The sequence below is a fragment of the Acipenser ruthenus genome, chromosome 21, assembly GCF_902713425.1.
Source record: "Acipenser ruthenus chromosome 21, fAciRut3.2 maternal haplotype, whole genome shotgun sequence".
Taxonomy (NCBI): Eukaryota; Metazoa; Chordata; class Actinopteri; order Acipenseriformes; family Acipenseridae; genus Acipenser; species Acipenser ruthenus.
Genome location: NC_081209.1, coordinates 24,509,418 through 24,526,122, shown reverse-complemented (window position 1 = coordinate 24,526,122; position 16,705 = coordinate 24,509,418). Strand labels below are relative to the sequence as shown.

General features: G+C 38.7%; 1 protein-coding gene across 1 annotated transcript in view; it reads left to right on the top strand.

Annotated features, from left to right (window-relative positions):
- The window catches only part of LOC117428330 (protogenin), a 47,481-nt gene that overhangs the window by 19,293 nt on the left and 11,483 nt on the right, over window positions 1-16,705 (top strand). The window contains exons 3-11 of the mRNA XM_034047207.3: window positions 1,190-1,334; window positions 1,531-1,664; window positions 1,964-2,101; window positions 2,472-2,630; window positions 2,882-3,041; window positions 3,397-3,644; window positions 7,477-7,641; window positions 8,510-8,815; window positions 10,576-10,764. Coding sequence (XP_033903098.3) covers window positions 1,190-1,334; window positions 1,531-1,664; window positions 1,964-2,101; window positions 2,472-2,630; window positions 2,882-3,041; window positions 3,397-3,644; window positions 7,477-7,641; window positions 8,510-8,815; window positions 10,576-10,764 — 1,644 coding nt within the window. The remainder of the gene's footprint in view (window positions 1-1,189; window positions 1,335-1,530; window positions 1,665-1,963; window positions 2,102-2,471; window positions 2,631-2,881; window positions 3,042-3,396; window positions 3,645-7,476; window positions 7,642-8,509; window positions 8,816-10,575; window positions 10,765-16,705) is intronic.

Here is a 16,705-nt window from a genome sequence, read left to right as displayed (position 1 = left end):
CGTTGTAGTTCCTGGAGTTTAGAAGCCAGTAAATTCACAGAATGCAATCGACTCAAACCACATAGCCAATTAGACTTTACTCGACAACACCATAAAGCTTCGCTGGTGCTCTTCAGTGAACTGTGCCGCTGTGCAGTTAGTTTAAAAAGAAATCAATGTTAATGTAATTCCCTTTCCTACATAACAATATCCTGACCTTTGTTTTATTTTGTCCTTAATGGTGTGATTCCACATTTAGTCCATTTGTCATGCCCCACCCCCCCCAACTCTCTTCCATACATTTGTTAGAATAGCTATATAAGGTATAGTTAGTGACAACATTTTTGTACATGCCAAATTTTGTTTTTGAGCAGTTGTTAAAAATAAGTAATTTTTAAAAATGATTTATCTCTTGGCCATCGGCACGATGACAAAACAATTCTCTGCATCAGGGGAGCATGTCTCATTATTGATCCAGTGAGTGTGTCTGTAGAAGCTGGTACTGATGATTTTGCTGGTACCTTATTACAACATGTAATCTCTTGTTCAAATAATGACAGGCTGCAATTGGTTTACTATTGGAAACGAATGGAAAATGAACCATTGCATTCTGTAACTGGAGGTGTTAAGACGGTCGTAGAGTGGAGTGACATTTCTGAACACACTTAAGTAATTGTTCCAGGTGCGTTCATTGAACATCTTGATTGATTTCAGTCTACCCATGGCCTGGTAGATAACATTCATGTATCTAATCATTGATCAGGTTTAGGGTTTCTTTTTAATTGTAAAGCTTGTATTGATCCTTAGATGAACATGGTCTCTCAACCATGGGTTTTGTTACAATGTTATATATCTTCATTTGTTTAAATGCAAGAAGTAACTTCTTGTGCAGTGTGAATGTATAAATTCAGCAGTTCTAAAATAGAATGTCCACAGAACAATACATTGATTTGTGTCCATTCCATTTCTAGACTTGACTCTTTCGGTGCCTCATTTAACCAGGTGACGTGTTATTGGTGAGATGTCCTAAATAGCCATGGCTCAACAGTTCCTAAAGAGGCTGTGCTTCAGTAGCCAGTGTGTGTCTTTAAGTTTGGGTTTGTTTCACTCTATCCTAGGCAGTCCCTTCTGAAATGTTCTCATCTGGGTCTTTATTCACTTTCATTTTCCAGTGTTGCCCATTTCCTCACCATGAACTTTTTGTCTTTAGGTATCTCACCCTTTGAAGTCCAGCCTGTTTCTTCAGTGGTGGAGGAGGGTTCAGTGGCCAGATTTACCTGCAAGATCCATGCCAACCCTCCACCAATCATCACATGGGAGTTCAATCGGACCATACTGCCTCTGGCTACAAACAGGTATGAACCCCATCTCCTTAAAGACCATCTGATTACAGAATCAGATGACTTGCAGTCTCTGTACTAGTCAACTTCCTCGACATTGGGACCATGGGCACCGATTTGTTGGTTTTGCTTCATTTGCGGAGAGTTTTTGAATGGGTCTTCTGGTTGCTGTTTGTTGAATTAATGAGATCGTGGTATTGCTGTCCAATAGGATAACTGTGCTGCCCAATGGAGTCCTGCAGATCTATGGAGTTAATCAAGGAGATGCTGGGAATTACCGCTGCGTGGCAACTAACATTGTGAACCGTCGGAGGAGCATAGAGGCAACACTGACTGTTACTTCAGGTATTTACAAGGACGAAAACTGAAAAAACATCCACGTTAGCAGATTTTTTGTGGTGTTGTGTTTTTTTTTTTTTTTTTAAATATTTTTTATATATATATATAATAAAGATTAGTGTGTGTACACTGGTTCCCCTTTTAAGTTATAAGGAACAGGTTATGAGGCGGTACAATCATGGCTCCCTCTACAGCGTTATAAAGGGGAGCAATGTATATATTTATTTTTGTATATTTTTTATTTTTAAATAACTAGTTTTAATTAACTCCATTTCATTTTCTTAATGGTTTGATTTGTTTTGTAGTTCCAGAGCCAAGGCCGCCACAGAAGCCAAGAATCATCGCGGGGCCTCAGAACATTACAACAACCCTGCATCAGAGCGCCATCTTGGAGTGTGTGGCCACTGGCAATCCAAAGCCTATCATTTCATGGAGCCGTCTAGGTATCCACTTTATCTTAAAACAGTCAGGCTACATGGTAGCTGTGATCACTGGAAGAATCACAGGTTCAGATTAGATTGTTTGCAGTGTAGGAATTGGCCTGATAACTGAAACTGTTTGTGGTGACCTATTACAGATTCAAACATTTATATAGACTGGGAAGAAAGTGGCGCTGTTGACTACAATTTATTGGTGTCCATTGTATTCCCATGAATATCATTACTTGGTAGTGTAAACAGGCCATAGCTTAAAGACTTTATTGCATTCTTCACAGTAAATGATGCCAACTATAACACAAGTACTATGAGACTGTAATGGCTAAACCATCTTTGGTTCTGACTTCTTCTTCTTTTGCATTCTTTTTGCCGACAGACCACAAGTCGATTGATGTGTTCAACACACGTGTGTTGGGCAATGGAAACCTGATCATCTCTGATGTGAAGCTGCAGCATGCTGGTGTGTATGTGTGTCGGGCCACCACTCCAGGGACACGCAACTTCACTGTGGCCACTGCAGCGCTCGCTGTTCTAGGTAAGTTAACAGTTGTGTGGCAGGGATTCCAATTCCAGCTAAGGAACTCCTTTTGTAGGTAAGGAATCCTACTTTGGGTTAAATTTCAGCGGACGTCTGGTTGTGTTTACACAAGACCAATGCACCTGGTTGTTCAAAACTCCTCTATTGCCCAGTTCACCTGCCTGTTGCCTATATTGACGTTGAAGTCAAGCAAAGCCATTTAAAAGTGTGTTTCCTTTTTTTTCTTATTTTTTTTTTTTTTTAACTAGCTCCCCCTTCATTTGTCGAGTGGCCAGAGAGTTTGACCAGGCCTCGCGCAGGAACTGCTCGGTTTGTTTGCCTGGCAGAAGGCATACCGAACCCCAAGATCACCTGGCTTAAAAATGGGCTGAAGATCCACTCCAATGGAAGGATCAAAATGTACAACAGGTAAGAACCTTGGAGTTCCACAGCTTCAGCCTCCAAATGGGAAAGATCTGCATATATTTTTTCTAACATTTTCTAACAGCCAGCTAAAAAAAACAATTGATTCCTGTTGTCATTGTAACACACGGCAGTAAATCTAGAACAAATTTATCAATACATTTTTTTTTTAAATATGCAATTAGTGACTTAAGTACACAATGTTTTAATAATTTTATTAAACTAATGGACTTTTTTTGTTGGCCTTTCTCTAACTACTGTATTGACTTGTGTACACAGAAATGCAAGTGTATTAATTGCTATTGATGATCTTTACCACACTTGATGAATGAACGACCCCCTCCCCCTTTGTCTCTTCCAGTAAATTGGTTATAAACCAAATCATTCCAGAAGATGATGCTATTTATCAGTGCATGGCAGAGAATGACCAGGGTTCCATTCTGTCAATGGCCAGGCTGATTGTGGTCATGTCTGAGGATCGGCCAAGCACTCCAAGAAACGTCCGTCCTGAAACCGTGTCCAGCTCTGCTATCCTGCTGGCCTGGGACAGACCTCTGTATAACTCGGACAAAGTCATTGCATATTCAGTGCATTACATGAAAGCAGAAGGTATGGTGTGAGGAATATGAAGTTTCTCTTTAAGATGCATTACAGCAATCGTGAAAGCTGGTAGTGGTTTTGCATTATTTATTTATTTTTTTGTATGGGGACTAGTTAGCTACTACTGTCTCATACGGTAGTTTTGCGTCAGGAAAAGCCTTAAACATGGACACTCAAGTCGTCTTCTACAAGGTATAACAACGCAAAACATTTTCTTTTATAGGGAGAAAACCCAGCTTTTTAAATGGTTATTGAATTAATCCGACCACCATCATTCATCACTGTGGAAAGCAGGCCAGCTTTGTGCTCAAGAGCAAGCTTCTTCTCTTGTTCTCCCTGCATTAGCCAGAATGCTGTGCTGTGAATGCGGCTTGGTCACTTACAATGTGTCCTTGTTGCAATTCCACTTTCCCATGGCCTTCATGGGAGGGTATGTAGAAACGCACAGAAATTAACTGAAGTACTACACTGGCTTTCATTACCAGACATCTTATAGTACCTTGAGATTGTTTTGTAGCCTCCCTGAACTCCACCCCCGTTTTATAGACACTGTTTGAAATCCTGGGTCCTCTTCAGTTTCCAAATCCTAAAAATGGAATGTGAGAAACTGACCATCTCCTGTTAATAGTGGGTTGCTGGGCAGTGATAAGGGTAAAGAATGGTTGTACCAGCTAAATAGTGACAGGTACACAAGTCACCTCCTGCCCTTGCCTCCATGCTAAAAGTGCATTGTTCCTGAATAAGAGATACAGGAGCTGTATTTTACCCACCTTGCAGGTTTTCACTGAAAGATAACTATTAGGAAGATTATGAAGTCGATTCTGGTTTTGGAATAAAATATTTGAGTATACTATAATGTGTACGGGGCCAATCAGAAGCTTTTGCTGCCCTCGGTAAAGAACTGCCAAATAAATAATTGCTAAAATGTATAAAGGAATAGCAAAAAACAAACTAACTCAACATATGATATACAGAACTCTGGAACACCATAATCACAGTCTCAGTGTTCAATTGAAAATGTTCCCAATTCATTGTGCTGTCAAAGTGTTTGAGGAGCAGCGAGGGGAAGAAACACCTGCTCGTAAATGTATACTTTTGCATTTTGTCGGAATAAAACCTCTGATTCTTTTAGAATTACTGGCATCTGTCAAAGATTTAGTACACTTGATCACAATTTAGTGCCACATTTTGTCCAGCTCTACAGAATGAGGCCCTTAATATTGACAAGAATCATTCCAGCATTGCACTCTGCAACTGAGGTCACAAAAAGAGAACATAAAATGAATAGAGGTCTAATTAAAGTGAGGTCTAATTAAAGTGTGTGGTGGAGTGTGCTAATTCAACACTAGAGATTTTGTGAAGGTATTGGAAGAGTGCCGGTCTGGGTGGAAGGCTGTCTTTGTCCTTCATTTATGGTTTCTTTCATTTGGACACAGTATGAGGCCTAACCATGTATTCAGCAGCTGAACAAGGCCTTTTCTATTTACCCTCGAGGATCTTGTTTACTAGGTCAGAAATCGGGCCCTGCAATTCATTTTAAACAAGCAATCGGTGAATCTGTTGTGCGACCTTCCTAATCTGTGCTAATTAAAATGCTATCGGGGGCATTCAGAAATGTGGGAAAATTGTAATTGTGGAATTTGGCTTTAGTTGTGTTTTACAAATTTGGCTGTTAAGGGGAGGAGTGGTTTTGATTTAATTGAACATCTTTTTTTTTTTTTTTGTGTCCATGAATCATTCAGAGACACAACTTCACAAATGTATCGTGAAGGAAACAGACCCACAGACCAGCCCTGCTTAATGTGCCTTACAGATTTATATTTTAATTGGCATTTACTAGGGGAAAAGAAAAGTTGTAAAGGGATGCAAAAGGTTTTTGCTTAAATGTATGCAATTCTTAACACTTTCTGTGAATGCTTAACAGACGAGGGCCTTTTAGAATAGTAATACCGGGTTGAAAAAAAGATTGGTTGTTAGCAGAAGGGACAATTGGCCTTCTAAACTTTTAAAATTTAGAAGGCCAATTCATCTAGGATTTATTTTTTTATAGCCATTATTGTTAGTTTTTGAGTTAGTTGGTGCTTATGGAAAGTGGGGATTTAATGAAGCAATGGTTTGAGGTCTGTAAGCCTTTCATTGTAAAACCTGGTCAAATCTATAGGAGGGAGGGAGGGAGAGAGGGGGGGATGGGATGCAAAGACTGGAGGTTATTCTTCAGAATGTGTGTCCAATTAATTTAAAATATTAACCTTTTTTTCTTTATTTTATTTTTTTATTATAATTTTCAAATGTCGGCTGAAAGAAAATTGAAAAAATAGGAAAGTGCGAAGGGCCCTTGTCCAGTAAAAACAGCATACTATACATGTGGTACTGTTAGCATGGCCTGCCCGTGACTGACCCAATCTGTTAACGAGGGAGTACTGTATTACAGGGAAGTACAATAAATAAAAACCTTCATTTCAAGTCCAATATGGTGGACTTTCTCTGTCTATTAGTTGAGTGGTGGAATCCCCTTCCAGTTGTCCACCTCTGAATCTTCACTATTCACATCTTTCTGTACCTCTGAATATGCAATGAAGATATGGGGGACTCTCTCAGGACTACAGTATACTGTATAATCCCTCCCTAAGGAGTCAAGATAGCTGAATCGGAGTGCCAGGGGGCACAGAGGATTTGAATAAAATAAAAAGATGCTTACCAGGTATCCAGAATCCTTCCATTGCCCCTCTCTTATCAAGTAACACTGATGGTGAGGGATTAACAAAAGGCACAAAGATAGCTTGGCAGGAATGTGCATAGTTGGCATCACATGCAGTCTACATGCTGTGTCGTTAGAACAGTGCTTCAGGGTTTAGAAACACATGTTAAATAAATGTTAATTTTACAAATGTATTACAGTATGTGAAACACTTTGTAGGGTTAGTTTAAGGACTCAAAAGCATGCCAAAGGTGTTTTTAAGGTTGACAGTTTTAGTTTTCTCACAAAAAGTTGTGGGATTGTATTTTGCTCCAAAGAGGATTTGAACAGGTGTAACATGGCTCCCAGTGTAGCTGAGTGGCTCTTTTAAACTCCCTGCTGATCATCTAAAACGCTCGTTTGTTTGAAGGGCGTCTTCGGATCACCTGCGTGTGTTTGTCAAGTCAAGCAGAGCACTTTGGGTACGATTTAGTTTGCTCTCGGTGATAAAGATGCCTCTTCCTGTGTGCTTGAATTGGCATACCGGTTTCCTAGCAACGAAAAGCCAGCAAGTGAATGTAGCCTTTCTTTGGATTATTTATTCAGCTTGCAGTAATTGCTGTTGAGGCTTCACTGGAGTCAGTTCCTATGGAAATTAATACGTTCCTTATAAAGTATCTAGTAGGCATACTATTATAAATTGAGAGTGGTACAGTTTTTTCCTTGCTGTTTGCTTCTATTTTGTGTTGGTACTAATTGCACGCATTGTTGTGTAATTTCAGTACACAGCAATCCGGACAACCCATTGTCGCTACTGGCAAAACTGTTGCTATAGTATAAAAATTACTGTTGGTCTTTCTCTTGGTCATTTAGAAAATTGTTCAGAACCTCCCAAGTTCTCTCGCCTCACCATGTTGGTACGAAAGCAGTACCGATGGCCAGCTAATGGATTTTGTTGCAGCAAAAAGGACCCCACTGTGACTGTGTGGACTGGGTGATTGGAAATGAATGGTTAACTCATTTCCTAGGTCCTAGTATTTTAACTGATTACATAATATACATTTACTCAGAGTAGGGTTGGGTTGTGCCAATTTTGCTGTAGTTTCTCAAGATCCTGAATTTAATTAATGTATGTATTAATGCTTTTTATTCCCCCTATTGTAGGTTTGAATAATGAAGAATATCAAGTGGTTATTGGAAATGAGACAACGCGCTACATTATTGATGACTTGGAACCAGCCAGCAATTACACATTTTATATTGTAGCCTACATGCCCATGGGAGCCAGTCGCATGTCAGACCATGTCTCCCAGCACACTTTTGAGGGTGGTGAGTAAAAATGATCTCGAGAGAGAGAAGAGCGTACCTTAGACTTGACCCACTTCACGTACTATTAACACACGTGCCATTGTGGAGAAAGAGTAAAGCAGGGGGAATAAATTGACTGCATGAACAACAATGTGTCTTATATGCAGTTAAAGTCCATTTCTGTGTAGCCTCTACTGTTTAACACATTCAATATTGTATTTCGAAATCACAAACTATAGTCATGGCAAAATTCTGTATCGTGTCAAACTCCAAGCTAACCTGCATATTTCGTATTAAACGTTGATGTAAATCATACTTTGTGGATAAATACAATGAAATGCTTTTAATAATGCTTCAGTGCTTGAATAATCTTTAGAGAAAAGTGTATTTTTTAAAAAAGCAAGGAGACTTACTTAACTGTCAATAAACACCAACCGATTTTACATTTGAGAGAAATGTAATCTTAAATGTTTGAAAGAAAATATGTAATTAGATAAATTGTCCTTTGCAAGTATAGTATGCCAATGCCAATGCCAGTGCCTGTCTGCTTGCTTGCTTGCTTGCTTTAGTGTGGTAGCAATGATTTTAAAGTTGGTTTCAAATGCAGTGCCGTTGTGATTGCTTGGAGTTCCAAGAGAAGTAAATGCTCAGTGTGCCTTTTGATTTCGCCCCCTCTCACTGTTTTTGTAAATGCTTGTTTGCAATGGAACAATGCAGAGACAAGGGGTGGTGTATTCAAATTAGTTATATATGATTGATTAAAACAATCCTATCAAATGCTGATGTGTTCCTGTGCTTTATTCATATGGACTGGCTCTTATTGTGGACAGTTACCAGACACATTTTCTGTTAAGTTATTTGTGTTCATTCTGGTGTTTCCTCGTTGCAGTTCCACTGCGGGCCCCTGAAATCAGCCTGACTAGCCGCAGCCCCACTGACATCCAGGTCTCCTGGCTTCCCATTCCTGCGAAGTTTAGCAGAGGCCGCATTGTGACGTACCGCCTCTCCTACTGCGTCAGCTCGGAGAGCGCCATCAACACCCTCGAAATTCCAGGAGCCAAGTCCAAGCACCTGATTGAGGGCCTGGACCCTGACACCATCTACCTGCTTCGTATAGCGGCCGCCACAAAGATAGGCTGGGGGGAGCAGTCTGTCTGGACTTCCCACAGAACCCCAAAAGCATCCAGTGCTAAAGGTGAGGGAGTCATGAGTGTAGCTTCCCTAGTACAGGGTTCATGGTCTTGGCAATTTCGAATTACTTTTAGACAGCAGGACTTATTAGCTAAAGCTGTGCATTCTGACTAAGTCATACAATTGAAAGTGTTTTGATGTAGCGTGCAGAATAACTTCCGCATTTGAAGTTAACTGCGGTACATGAGTCACAGACACATTAATTGAATGGCTGACTTGACTCATTTTGCAAGTATCCGAACTTAAGAACACTAAAAATGGCCTTTTCTTAAATATGACCCGTCCATTTGGAGTATGATCCATATGTGGGAAGAGCCCTGTTGCTGAAGAAATTGCTCTGATAATGTTAAGCCATTATGTTTGTTACACTGTGACCTTTGCCCCCAGTGTGAGTAACAACAGAATGGCCTCAGTCATGGGTCATAAAGGGAAAGATGGCCTCCGTGTGGGAGGAAGAATAAGGCCTTTCCAAACCAAGGTCTGCCGGTGGAGGTCTCCCTGCACCGTTAACAGTTTTATCTTGCAAGTAATTTCCACTGCAGAAATGTAAATCTGGTCTTGAATGTCTATGTGGTAGGAGAATGTCCAGATAACAACTAAAACCTGGCAGTTTTTTTTTTTTTTTTCTAATTCAGCAGGCTGGGACTAAATATTCCTGTCAACCAGGAGATAGATGTGTTTCTGGGGGGCTTTGGGACCTGTTGTTTTGATCAGATAAAGGGAGTAAACAGCAGGGTAGAGAACATTCCTTTTCTTCAAGAAAGACAGAAGGAGGTTGATGGTTCATCCTGGGTCCCTTCTTTTATCTTTCCAAAAACTGACAATATAAATAAGCTCTTCCTTGGCACATTTTTATGTTAATTTCCCTAGGGTTATACACTCCCACATCATTTCTTGGCTCTTATCTATGTAATCCCTTCAGAGGTTATTTTATATGTTTGAAACCAACACAGATGTTTAATTGCAAATTGTAATTCTGAATTTATTCCATCTTCTGAGTAGTAGAGTTTTTTTTTTTAAATGTACTGCACATTCAGTATTGACAGTAGGCTGTTCCCAGTACAGTAAGCCATTGCTAACTGCATTCCCCATTAGTTAAACAGTATTAGACATGTAACAGTAGCTTGTTGTCCCAGATGTCTATAAGCAATGCAGTTCAGGGCCTTGGAGAATTTACTTTGCAAGGCCTTTACGTCGTGCTTTGAAATGATATGTTGCAGTTTAATAACTTCAGTAATCTTCTATTAAATGAGATGCATACTATTTCTGAAAGTTCTAGTGAGATGGTGTACCTTAGATCAGAGCAGTGTCGTCTCCCTTAAGAAGCCCTGAATGAAATCTCCATAATCAGACCAGAGTGCCCTCAAACACAATGCAGAGTCCAGCCCTTTGGAACAGGGGGTGAGGTTGTGTGAGGGAGGATTGAATAATGGTCTCGCATTGAATACACTTTTTGCAAGCAACAGAGGGCAGATGACCCTTAAGTGCTGTCACCATTCACCTTTCCCAAGCACATTATAATATCTGTTAAACATCTGGTGTATTAACTTTCTTCAGCTTATCATCACAGAACCTGATTGTGGGTTTTTCTTGTACGTTTACCTAGGAAGATCCTTTTTAAAGACACACAAATTTGATATAAAGTACATTTAAACAGTAAGCATAGATATAGCATGGACAGTTAACCTTGAGTCCCTCCCAGTGTTCTCTTCAGGACTCCTTGGTCCCTTGCATTTGTAAATCCTGTGTTCTTATTCCCCACAGTACCCATGGCTCCAGAGCTGCGTTTAGAGCCGTTAAACTGTACGACCATCCTTGTGAGTTGGCAGCCCTCTCCAGTCAACACGGCCAGCATTCAGGGATACAGACTGTTCTACTGGGAGGACAGCCAGCAAGAGAGCATGCCCATTCAGCTGCGTGCCCACGACTCGCACCGCACCATTGGAGGCCTAGGTAGGTACTGTTTAAAAGAAACTGCTCGGAGGCTGTTCAGTGGTTATGAATGAAATATTATTTTCATTTTCATGAGGTAATAATTACAATGTAGTTTGAGGCTAAAAACTTTACAGTAACTATTGTTTAAGAAGCCATAAGCCAACACTTTTTTTTTCGGGGGGGGGGGTTGAAAATTCAACACCACTAAGTGGACAACTGACCATCTATGGCCGTTCCTACCAAGGCAGGTGGTCAGCAGCTGATATTTGAGTCAGGAAGCAGGGAGGGACAGTGGCCTGGGAGAGTCGGAGATTAGGCCACATAGGGGTTGTATATACTGTATATAAACTTTCAGAAACCTGCATTTGTGAATGGATCAGGTTGTATAGTTGCACTGAGCCAATCTAATTTTTTTTTGAATGGAGTATATGGTTTACATTTCAGAATGTTAAGACTAAGGATGCATGGATTAGGGCCAGGCACGAGTTGAACGGTGTAGCTCAAGCATGGTTTTCCTAGACTATTATGCAACAGCAAAACCAATTCTGCCTGTAGGTTCCAGAGAAAGTAATTCATTCAAGTGGGAGCTGATGACAGCTTATGTTGACTTCATCATGTTAGTTACTACTGCATCATCTTGTTTCCTGTCTGCGTTCATGTCACTGAAGTTCACATTATGTTTCTTAGTTATGTTATTAATGCCTTAATTCCTCAGGAAATGTAGGCCTCAAGCTATTGGCAAGCGTGGGAGGTCATGCAGTTTAATGCTTAAGTCAAGAGAACTTGTTTGAATATTAGAAACTGTTTTTACAGACCAGCTCACTTGCAGTAGCATTTACAGCCTTCATTGTGCAGCTTTGTTAAATTGGAGAACATGAGATATGACTGTCTGTCTTAGAAGAGAGGAAAAGCTGTTCTTGTTCTGGAGGTTTATGGCAGTTTTATTACTTGTGAGTGTGTCTGTGTGTGTGTGTCTGTGTGTGTGTCTGTGTGTGTGTGTGTGAGGAGACCAATTGGAGCTCTTCACTTCAAAGGGCACTATTGCCTATTGTGCTAGGTCCTGAATACCAAGATCATTTATTGGTCAAGAGTCAACACAATTCAGTTTGTTGATAAATGGACAATGGTCTTTCCATTTTTCAAGCCACATGGTAGTGTGTACATTTTTCAGCATGAACTGGTCCCCCCCAAAAAAATCTGTTGCCGTACATCAGGAAGTTTAATAAGGAGTAATGTATAAATACTAAAACATATCTCTGCATTAAGAGAAATCTCCAATATAGATGTTGTTTGTTTATTTAGCAGACGCCTTTATCCAAGGCGACTTACAGAGACTAGGGTGTGTGAACTATGCATTAGCTGCAGAGTCACTACGTCTTACCCGAAAGACGGAACACAAGGAGGTTAAGTGACTTGCTCAGGGTCACACAATGAGTCAGTGGCTGAGGTGGGATTTGAACCGGGGACCTCCTGGTTACAAGCCCTTTTCTTTAACCACTGGACCACAAAGCCCTATAATGTATCACATTATAATACCAACACTGTGCGTGTGTGTCTATATATATATATATATATATATATATATATATATATATATATATATATATATATATATATATATATATATATATATATATATAATATAAATATATAATATAAATATAATATATGAAAATAAAGTTTGTGTAGCTACATTGGTTCCAGCAAAAATGTTATACATTTCCACTGGCAGAGAAACCTGCTGTAACTTGTGTGTGTGTTTTTTTAAAACAATCCTTTTAATAGTAGTTTTGAATGATTTATTGTAGTCTAATCTCTTCCTCCATCAAGCCCTGGGGCAGAGGGTTATCTTACTAGGACCCTGGTCTCTTCTTACGTTCAAGTATGACTAAAGGGCCAGAATAAGTGGACCCTTTGTTGGCAGATGTTCTCACTACACTCTGTTTACAGGGAATCTGTGAATATGTTTGAACTGCTGCTGACTGGAGTAGACAGAGATTTATGTGGTTTGGGTTTAAGATACTCTTCATAACCCCATGGCTAATCTGTTACTTTAATGACTGACAGCTTAATAACATTCCAACAGGTTAGTGGTGACTTATTTTCTCACCTGAATTTAGTCTTTGCTCTACACTCCTTCCTGCAGGAAGATATTGCCCTCAGGTTTCTGTCCATGTGTTGCACTGTTTTGGGTAGACATTCACTCAGTTGCTATAGCATGGAGTTAATGAAATCAATCAATCAATCTCTTCAGAACTTTGTTAATTTTTTTTTTTTTCAATATTTGGAAGCACCCAGACCCAGAATTTAAAAGGATGCTCAGTTTATGTTCTGTTTGTAGATTGTGCTCCCAACAGCAGTAACTGGTAGCCAAGCAGATGTGACTATTTTAACTGGTCACTTGCATTAGTGTATGCAACAAAGCCCTTTTAAAGAATTATGCTGTATAGGATAATATGAGGTTGGGTGCTAAATTTATTGATAATCAATTGCTAAAGGGGATGTTTAAGTATTGCATCATGTCTGAGATCACCTCATTCATGATTGAACATGGAATATGACCTACTACACATTATTATTCAAGAACATTGTCATCAGTGTATGTGTAAGGTGACATTTTGGACAAGCTTATGTTGCTTTTCAAAGCTTGTGTTGCTTTTCATTATTGTCTAAATTGGATTATGTGCTTCATAATGACCAGGACTTGCCTTTTTGTGATAAGCCTAGGGAATGTGCTTTTTTTTTTTTTATATAGATCATCTATTTCTGCACTCTTACAAAAGTGCTACGTACATTCTATTGAGCTGAGATTTTATGCATATGCCATTTTAAAGTTTCCTGTCATCTGTACGATTAAAAAAAAAAACAAAAAAAAAACGCATTTTCTTTTAAACTGCCTTATGTAAATGTATTGCTATTTCTGAATCGTACTGAAAAAGCAACTAAAGTCAAAACGTCCCTCAGAATCTTTGAAGATTTACCTTGCTAAATATTTATTGTACCTCTAATTGCTTTGTGACTAGACTTTGAAACTAAGGTCATAATAATGTTTAATTACAACAGGATGTGATTTATCAATGTGGAGTTACAACATCTCCATGTATCTCAATTCAGCAGTTTAAGAGCAGACTGGATCTAGCAGTGCTGCTATAAAAAGTTGCAAGGTTATATTTTCTTATTGATTTTAAGAGTGACAAAGTATGACAAATGTCCCTTTTTAATAAAGCATTCTGATGAGCCTGGGTTTCAATAGGTCAAAGTTCAACTTTAGGGAAGACCGTAGATTTGAGTAAAATTTTAATGAATGGTTTGCCTAGCAACCAACCAAGATTACTGATTCTGCACGACCTGTCCAGCATCCTTTGTGCAAGACAAATTGTTTTAGCAAAATTAGATTATTTTTGTAGTCTATTGGTTTGCAGTTTGCCATTCAAATATCCTGTTGAGACAAACGGTAGTTTTGAAATTTATTTCCTTAATGTGAAATGCTGTCTTAGAGTTAATTTAACTGTTACATAGCTAGATTACAGAATATATATATATATATATATATATTTGGAAGTGTTAGTTACGAAAGTACCATTTATTAAATGGCTTTCCTTTTGCCAACATTACGGAAATATAACATATTATAGTGTATTTTATACTTCTATACACAAGAAAAGTGTTAATTGAAATAGTAAATAAACATGAATAACAAAAAAAAGCACCATTTCAAATATCTTGGCTGGTTTTGAGTGAATTTACTTGTACCGTAATTGGTTTATTATTACTTTTCTCTACAGAGAAGGTTCATGTCAGAGTAAATTAGATTAACTTTGTCCATTAGGCACTGGACCTTTCTTTGATTTGTTCTCAGTGTAAGCAAGGCTTTATTTGATGCGTGAGGTCCTTCACAGCTTCGATGTGTCAAAGGGGATCTCTTTCAAAAGATGCTTTTACTTGACGCATGAATGAGATCTGAAGCATGCCTAGGAACAATACCGTAGCCATTTATGATGCAAGGTTTCTGCATTTCCAGTTTAAAGAAATTCTACATTTGCACAGGCGTTTACAGTTAAAGGGGAAACAATGATAAAATACATTTCAAATCATCTATGTTATATAAATTGGTTTCTTTTTATTGAACACTGTAGGAAACTACATGCATTAGTTATCCATTTGTATGATTGCATCTTTTAATGATAAACGTTAAGATAAATGAAACCTGCATTATTTCAAAAGGTAGCTGACAAAATTTAATTTGCTAGTGTGGATAGAGGGTGGGGTGCTTTAATATGACATTAAGGCACCACATGGTTTTCGTAGCTTAGGAACAAGGTACAAGTTTTTCCAGACATGAAAAATATAACAGATAGCAGCTCTTGGCAGATTTAAAGCTGTCATTTGTTTATCACAGAATCCAGTTTTCCAGGGAATCTTGATAAGAGACCTGAAATCGGATGCCACCTCAGTCAACCTGAAGTATAACAACCACGCTTTTTGTTAGTTAAAAAAGGGTTGGCCAGACCATTACACATTGATTATTGCACTGTTTCTAAATGCGTATTGCAATGAAAATCATGGATGTAGCATATTCAGGTTTGTATGATGCAACAAAAGTGGAATGCCTTTTAAAAACCAATCCAACAATGCATGTGTCTTGCTTGAAGCTAAGAAAAGACAGTTGTGAGTTATTAGTTGGTCGAGAAGTTTAAACTAACAATAGTGTAAAACTGTGACAGCCCAAAGAAAACTAGTACATGCTACAGAAACCTCCAGCCCCGAAACAGTCTGATGGATGATGATAGTGGTGTGTGGTGATTTTTTTTGTTTTTTTTTAAACTCCATTACATACAAGGTCAGAATGCTGGTGAGAGAAATGCTGTAGTCGATGTATTTTTGTGCTCAAGGCAGTTTGGAATGTGTTCAAATCCAAACATTATCAAATAATGTATCATTTTTTATGCCACCTGAAGTACAAAGAAGTCTGCCATGGAGAAGGAAGCCCTCTTCTCTAATAGAGGTCTAAGTATACTGTTTCTGTAACTAGAATTGTGTTTAGGAAAAATCTAAAGTAATGTATTTTATTAACTTTGAATTGGTGACAAAGAAAAGCAAATGGGGAATTTGTAGGCTTTACTTTTTGAACATTTTTTGTGTTTTTATTTGCTCCGTTTTCATTCTCCTTTTAAAATATATAAAGGAATACATGTAGCATCCCTGAACATATTTTAAATATTTAAATATTTGCACAAGTCCTGTGCATATGCTTTTGTTTTTAAAGAACATACTGTTTTTGTCAATGGCACTAACACTAGTTACACCCTTTAGAACAATTTTAATGACTCTGGGGAAGGAATGCGGTGAAGGGTTATCCGTTACAAAACCCAAAGTAGCCTTCTCTCCTCCACTTTGTTCTCTTGCTAGTTTTTCTCCCTGCCTGCCCCTGAAAAGGTGCTGTTTCGGTCAGTAAAATAGATGACATTTATTGCTGAGGTTCATGCCTGAGGCCTTCAGGGGGGCAGAGCAAAGCACTGAACCAATGCAGGGTATGCAAATAGGCCATAAAAATCAGGTGACCACAAATGGAAAGAATTTAACCCCCCCCCCCAAAATATCTAAGAAATGTGTAGGCTGTCACAGAACTTGAATGGAAACTCAAGTGTTATTTTTTTTTATTTATTTATTTTTCCCCACAGAAAGGAAACATGTAATAACATGTGCCTTTCATAAGGAAAACACTATTTGACATTTGTCCATTTATAACAGGTTATTGTATTAGCATATCCTATTATGATCATCATTGTTTATTAGGGTGCTTTAAAATGATATTTTGTTTACCAAACTAGCTATGTTGTGGTCTTCTGGCCACCCGTAAGATTTCTCCAGTAGAAAACTAGTTTTTAAAGTTGGTGGAGTTGGTATCATGTTAGCTTAAAGGCTAAAATCCAGCTGGTTTTGACTACAGCTATTTTTA